This window comes from Alnus glutinosa, chromosome 13 (genome assembly GCF_958979055.1).
Source record: "Alnus glutinosa chromosome 13, dhAlnGlut1.1, whole genome shotgun sequence".
Classification (NCBI taxonomy): domain Eukaryota; kingdom Viridiplantae; phylum Streptophyta; class Magnoliopsida; order Fagales; family Betulaceae; genus Alnus; species Alnus glutinosa.
Genome location: NC_084898.1, coordinates 22,934,338 through 22,942,015, shown reverse-complemented (window position 1 = coordinate 22,942,015; position 7,678 = coordinate 22,934,338). Strand labels below are relative to the sequence as shown.

The 7,678-nt window shown below is 40.3% G+C and overlaps 1 protein-coding gene across 1 annotated transcript; it reads right to left on the bottom strand.

Moving 5' to 3' along the window:
• Window positions 1–4,975: 4,975 nt before the first annotated feature.
• On the bottom strand, window positions 4,976–7,477 carry LOC133854641 (transcription factor MYC2-like). Its single transcript, XM_062290885.1, has one exon. It carries the CDS (start codon window positions 7,415–7,417, stop codon window positions 5,369–5,371), a length of 2,049 nt encoding a protein of 682 aa, XP_062146869.1. The 5' UTR covers window positions 7,418–7,477; the 3' UTR covers window positions 4,976–5,368.
• Between the last annotated feature and the right edge of the window lie 201 nt (window positions 7,478–7,678).

The following is a 7,678-nucleotide window of genomic DNA, read 5'->3' as shown; positions in this document are numbered from 1 at the left end:
GCATGCATGTAATTATATTTAGAAGAATTCTAACGTTTATTGGTAGGTGAGATTACATGATCATCATGGCAGATAATGAAAGTTTATTAAGTAGGATTAATTCTCCTCTAATTTGTTGCTTTACAAAAATCCTAAAGCTAGCTAGAGACCACCTTGCCACATGGGAAGGTGGCCGGTCAAGAATTATGTCTTGGGATAACAAAAGATCATATATCAATCAGATTACACACAAAGTAATGATTCTTGCACAACTTTCGTACAAATCTAATAACTTTTTTTAAAATCAGTCATTAGATATTTATGGCCCACATGTAGGAAAATACTTAATTAGATCCAATGGTTGATCATAAATATGCTTGCTTATTATGTAAAAATGAATCAATTAAATTATTATCAAATCAGAGACTTCTCTCTCAAATACTCTACGGAGTTTTGTGTTTCTTTTAGCATGCGAGCTTGTTTTTATCTTTTTGGGTAAAAGATGAAGACGCTTCTCCTTACAGAATTAAAGACGCTGCTATTTGATTAATTACTTTAGTCTTCCGCTACGCGTTTAGACACTTAATTTTTCAGACACTCAAAAAGGGAATTCTTTATGCAACATCTTAAAAACAGTGTCAGAATAAAGAATAATGACTGTTTTAGTGACTGAGACAGATATAAACAATAAGCTTGTTTAGCAAGAAGCCTTTTTCTGTTCTTCTTTGGCTGAGGCGTCAAGCAATGGCCAGGTCCAAATTCATCAACCAAAAATGTCAAAATCGTGTGTACAAATATTCTTAAGCTAATTAAGAGAATCAAGTGGTTATAGGATCCAGCAATGTCAATGAGACAAGATTAATTAATACGATATGTCCAGAACTCTTTGAACATCTTTGATAATGAGATCTTAAGCAAGATCTTTAACTTCTAGAAATATCTGAATATTGAATCGGGCTCTGAATTTTACTTACCCGGCAACTTATTCTATCGACACTAACTTGTTATTTCTCTTTTGGACCTATCAGTATTTAATTCATTGTATAGGTCACCTCTTCTGTGACTATGACTTGGTAATTGCTCTGACACCAATTATCCATTAATCCAAGATTCATACGATCACTATTTGATATTTTGATTTGGTTAAATCCTAACAATTGGGATCGTAACATTAATTGCACCAATGGTGAAAATGGCTACATGGTACCCAAGTGAAGCTGCCACAAAATTAGAAAAGGCTTCTAGATTTGGAGTAAAAGCTCTCATAAAGTGGAATGTCAAAGACGTTGGCATGGAAGCATGGTGGATTGTTATGATTATGGTGGGGCTCAATTTGGGGTATGTGCTAGCCTAGCTAACATGAAGTAAGTTTAAGACGCTTAATTTTTCGCGTTCTATCGGCTATGGAGCTTTTGGGTATATTGATTAGATATCTAACATAGTAAGGTTGTACATGTGGATACATTTATTGGTCATATTGATTTGCATAATGTAGTTATTATTTTTAGGTATTTGCGTCCACATCATGCAATTACTAACTGCATCCACACGGTTATTGCGTTTGTTATTCGCTATCCGCATATTAAGTAATGTGTCTTTTGGGCCGATTTTAATCTTTTGGACTTTATTTGACCCCCCCTCTCTTGTCAATACGGATGATCAGACAATTGAAATGGTTGGCTTCTTTTAGAAGCCAACATTTCAATCTATTCCCATTTTACCCTAAACCTTTCAATTTATTCCTTTTTTTTCATATTGAAAGATTGAGGGTAAAATGGGAATAGAAATAAATGTTGAATTCTTTTTCAGACTTTACTACTTTTCCATACCGACACAAACAGGAAAAAAGGAGGGGAGGGGAGGAGGGAGGGATTAACTATACAGGGCCTCTATTAGAGCTTATTTTAAACGATTTTGAAAATAATTTAAGCCTTCTTCTAGTGTTTTTTAAGCCCTAGTGTTTTAATCTTGATTTGACATTTCAACTTAAAAATAAAAAAGAAAATATAAACACTCTATAATGTGTTTATCAAAAAATATACAAGCATATAAATTATAAAGTGCGGTTGTTTAAATGTAAATCTAACAAACATTATATATATATATATATATATATCACAAATTCAAAACGACGTTATTTTGGTGAATTTTATATACATGTTGCATATAAATGGTACATGGATGCTATTATTAACCGCAACCACATCTAAATATCCTCAAATCACTATCTTCTATATGCGGATAATAGTTACGGTTAATATCCGTCCATAGATGCAACTCTATAACCTAGGACAATTAGTTGTCTGAGATTCTTCAAATGGGTTTTCTATGCGTCGGAAGAAATCAGAAAGGGTTCTCAGATTCTTTCATCTTTTGGATCTGACAGTTCTTGATGCATGTGCATGTACAGAAGAGTGGACAATCGATCAAGCAAAACAGTACTCTCATTGAGAGAAACTGTAAAATAAAAATGAACAGAAAGTAACAAATGAACAATGGGTTAGTGAGATCGATGGCATCAAATATCAATCAGTTTGTCTCAATAGCAAAAGTCTAATGCCTTGTTTTCATTTCTAGCTGCAATCACCCAGTTAAGCATATTGCCAACTGCCAAGGATCAGTACTGTGATTAATTAAGTTAATAGAAACAGTATTGGGGTTTATTCCTTTTGTACTTTTTGGTTGGTGTCTTTGGTTGGGTTGGTTTTAGGTGTCTTTTTGCTTTAGCTCTGCTAAGAATTTTTTTTTTTTTTTTTTTTTAAAAAAAAAAAAAAAATTAAAAAGAAACAAATAGAAGTTGATAGAAACAGAAAAGAACAGAATGATTAGTCTAAAGCCATTATTTTAATTTCTCACTGTTCTCATATAAAATACTCTATAGTTTACCTAACTTTAGTCTATAATATGTTCTTGGTGCTCTCTAGTTGTCTGGTGAATATAATTTGTTTCTTTTGCAGATTTTTCTTTAGCAAAATACATCAGTGATGGAGCCTCAATGAAAAAAGAAGAAGAGCAGAATGATTCCTAATAACTAACACTGGAAGAAAAGGCTCTATATTTAATCCTGCATGCAATATTATATATATATATTAAGCTACAATCAGATGACACTGATTTCTTATCTTTAGAATTTCCTTTTCATATGAAAACATTACTTCCACCCAATTTGCTTGGACCACCCTTTTCCTTTCATATTCTTATGAAGTTATGATTGCTTATCATGCAAATTAGGAGGCATGCTTTTAAGACTTTATTATATATTTACATAAGTAGTATTAGTCTTCACGCTCGTTTATTACATCAATTTCATTTCAGCTGAAGTTGCGTGTTTTAAATGACTTCTTTTTTTAAAAAAAAAAAAAAAAAAATTATCTAACATGAAAAAACACTTAAAATACACAACGTTAATAAGTGTAAAATAGGTGTAATAAATATATGTGAACTCTATTAATTATATTCATGATATTCTGACCTAGTGGAACCATGGCCAATAAATCACTTGATCCAAATTATTACAACCATGGACTACAACTCAACTCAAACCTAAGATGATTCTGCACCATACCCTACTCATTACACAATCTAGCTTGTTGTGTATTCATCACATAATTATTTGTCTTAAAGTCAGAAGAAGCCATAGAAAAATAAGAAATGTGTTTGAATATTAATTAACCGATTAAAATCATTATTTTTTATTAGCTTACACAGTATCATATGATTCATATCCCTAATGAAATGACAATCAACTTCGACATGATTTGGTTCTTTCAGCACAATGAGTCTTAAGTTCAAATTCTGTTTTCATAATTTATGAATATTAAAAAAAGTACTAATTAAATGATTATGAATATTAAATCAACCTTAACAAGATATGATTATTTCCTCTATGTACCTGTAGAGTACACATGATGCTGCAAAAGTGAGTGAGTGAAAACTAGGAGAAAAGCCCTTAATTTGTAGGGTGCGTGATAACTAAGGAAACATCAATTGAATGCGTTTTAAGGACATAATTAATTCTTGGAAACTTTTCAATTTCTTTGGGAACCTGTTTCAGCCATTTTCTCTTCACTTGTGTTTTCAAATTTCACTTCCTGGGTCCATTCTCTTCAACAGGATGCAAGAGGTGGAAAGCAGACAAATTCTGAGAGGCTAAGAAAATTTGTTAAGCATGAACCGTACACTGAGAAGGCATAGAATCCGAATTTGGAGGGATTTCGATGCCCAAAACACAACCATGCATGTGTTGATCAATACAAGAATATGTATACATATAGTGCAAAAGCTGGCTGAAAATTAGGTATTGTTTCAGGCGGGATGGGCCAGCTAAACCTAGTTCTTCTTGTGTTTAAAAAAAATAAAAAGAAGAAGAAAGGATACAATTAAATTAGCATTTTCCACACCTTGCATGTGAGCTAAATAATGGGACTTATTTCATTTATGGTGTCCAAACTTCAAAGTCCAGAACACCTGCCACAACCCACAAGTTCATGTTTCATTAAAAAGTGGCATTTATCCATTTATGTTTTTTTTTAATAAATCACTTGCCATTAAAAAAGAAAAAAGAAAAAGAAAAACCCACAGAATTATGTAGTGCAATGCTTCATGTCCAAAAACATCTGATCTGCTAATGATTGTCACCTGAAACAATGACCTCATCACAAACTAGTCCATTTTTCACATGGCTAAAAAGCAGAGACAGACAAGAACTTCAGCTGGTCTTATTCCCACCATGCAATCTTCAAGCCTGAATGAACTCAATTGGGTCATGCAGATGAGGAAACTCCACCAAACAATATTGTGCAAATCCAACATAAAACCCAAGAGATTCTCCCTAACGTGAGAGTTGCAGAAACAGAATAAACATGCAGACGTGACAAGTGCCCAACATTAAAGAAGTAAAAGATTTGAATGAATCTAACAAAAAATAAACACATCTGGATATAGCATGTGGAAAAACAGAGACACTCATATACTCATACACATGTAACACATCCACTAAACCCAGCAACTTGATGAGGTTCCAATTGACTGAATACTGACATACATATGTATATATACATATAAACAACAAGAAAAGAAAAAGAAAAAAGAAGAAGCTATTTTCAGCATGATGGGGGAGCTATACAACACCTCCCATCTCCTTGGAAGTCGAAAAATGTTCACTAGTTTGAGCTCCTCAGAAGAACAAAGAAGAACAATAATCTCAACACAAATTACACTAACAGAGAATAGACTACCAAAAATACAGAACAGTGTATATTACAGAGCTGCTCTCTCAGCTCCAGGGAACCTTAAAATGTCCCAGAGCGCCGACACCCACTGGCAAAGAATGAATCTCTCTGCCTTTCCACAGTTGTTCTTATTCGGGCTTTCGCTTGCTTTCCCAAAATTATCGGGAATCCCCAACTTTGGCTGAGAGCGCTTGCCTGAGCTGCTCCTGCGTGTAAAACCGACTACCCATCTTCACCGTTGCTTGTTGGATCATCAAATCGTTCACCACCGATACGCTGGCGTGGTGCACATCCAAGTCCATCTCCATCAGAGCCGTCATGAGCTTCGCAGCTGGGTGGTTCTTCTTGCTGCATTGGATCCTAATCATCGCGTCCCATCCGATGATCTTCACGTCGATGTCCAAGTCTATCAATCTCGACGTCTTTGGGTCTTGATCGGACGGCAGAGGCGGGGGAGAGGATGCCGAATAGCGCGGGTCTTTGCTAGCCAATTCCTTCTTCGACGTCTCCAATTGCTTCTGCAAGTCCTCCTTGTCAGACTCCGTGCCCTGGAGCTTCGTTTTCAGCTCGTTTATGTACAGGATCGCGTCGCCGAGAAGGGACGCTTTGTCCATCTTCGAGACGTTGGGAACCACGGCTCGGAGCGCGTAGAACCTCTGGTTGAGCTTCTCTCTTCTCTGCCTCTCTGCTTCGACGTGATTCAGAGGCTCTTCACGGCCGTTCGCCGGCTTTCGACCCCGTTTTCGGGGACGTTTCTCTGGGTCGACCACCCTGCTACTATCGGCCTCCTTCGCCACCGATGCCTCAAGGTCTGAGTGGTCGGAATCGCCGGTTCCGACGCCTCCGCTGGACTTCACCACACAAGTGTTCGACAAAATGACACCCGACGTAAACGATAGCATTCCATCTTCGTTACTACCCCTCGACGCCGGCGAACGCTTCTTCTTATTCGTCTCCTCCGCCTCTGCCGGAAATTGGGATTGACCCGAAACGTAGGAGCTCCTCTTGCTCTCCCCGAAATTCAATATCTCGCCGGATTCGGGCTTCAATGAATGTGAATTCCCATTCTTTACAACACTACTACCCTCGAATCCATAGTCCGAAAAGTTCAATTCCCTGGTGAAGAAGCTCTGGGTCTGCGATTGGTGGCGCGTCTGGTGGCTGCTCTGGGCATGAATCACGCTCGGGTTCTCGGTCAAGCTACTGGAGCTTGGGTTCTCAAACTGAATCGGCTTCGAAATCTGAAGCCCGTTGTTTGCGGTGGTGCCCGGAACTGATGGAACAGTAGTGTTATTGAGCGAGTCCTTGATCTCAATCGCCGCAGGCGGAGTCGGAGTCGGATCGTTGAGCCAGAGCGATGACGGGTCGTTCTCGCCCTGATCGGTAATACCCCATGACCCACCCATTTCCAGGCTATCGAAATTGAAGAGAACCCTCACCTTCTGCATCAGATCGGAGCTCTGGAAGATGGGTTCGGTGGAGCCCAGCTCCACCACGCCGTTCGCGGAGGGTATGCACACCATGGTCTGGAGCCCAAACAACTGCCCCTGGCGAGCCCGCTCGCACGTCGACGCGACCAGCCGGTCCGCCCCAGTGACCCAAACCGGACTAGAGCTGAAGAACGCCTGCCCGGCGAGTCCCCCGCCGTTGACAAACGACTGGGTCATCGACACCAGGAAGAACCACTCGGTGTCTGTGACCTCCTCGTCCACCGCTTCGTCCGTCGCCGGCGCCGCCGACCCCGAGATCAGGGAGTTCAGCTCCCGCAGCACCTTCTTCCTATGCTCCTGCTCGGCCACCGACGACGTCTTCGTTTTCCCCTTCCCCTTCGACTTGTCGTCGTCGCCTTTGTAGTACCCATCTCCCCATCCCAGCACCGACGCGCCAGAGTAGTCATACGAAGACTGCCAGAAAATAGCGTAGGTCCAGCTCTCCCGCGCCCCTTCTATCAGCGCCTGAAGCCGCTGCTGCAGCGTCTCCTGGTTGAACATGGCCACAGACGGCTGCGACTGCACCAGAGCCTTCGTGGGGTCCGCAGACGTGGAGGCCGCCGAGTGCGGCTGCGGCTGCTGATGCTGCGCCTGCGCCGCAGGAGGCCCCGGCCAGCAGAAAGTGGTAAGATCCGAATTCATGAAGGAGTCTATCACCGAGGGGTTCTCGTCGGAGCCCCAGAGATTCATCGACGGTGTTATCCTGTAATCCGTCATTCCATGCACTTTAGGAGTAACAGCAAGTGTTAGGCGAAGATGGTGCAGGGTCAAGTGGTGGGCGTGGAGGTGGGGATTTATTTGAGCTGATTTTTAGACAAAGGGCCAAAAAGCTTTGGGCGGTTTCTACGAAGGACCCAGCCGATTAAATCGGGGGAGGGTATGTGATGGAAAAAAAGCCGGCCGATTTACCACTTGTAGTAATAATAACTGGCACTAGGGTTACCTCGTGGCTCACAGACTCGCACGTGCCTCCTCACG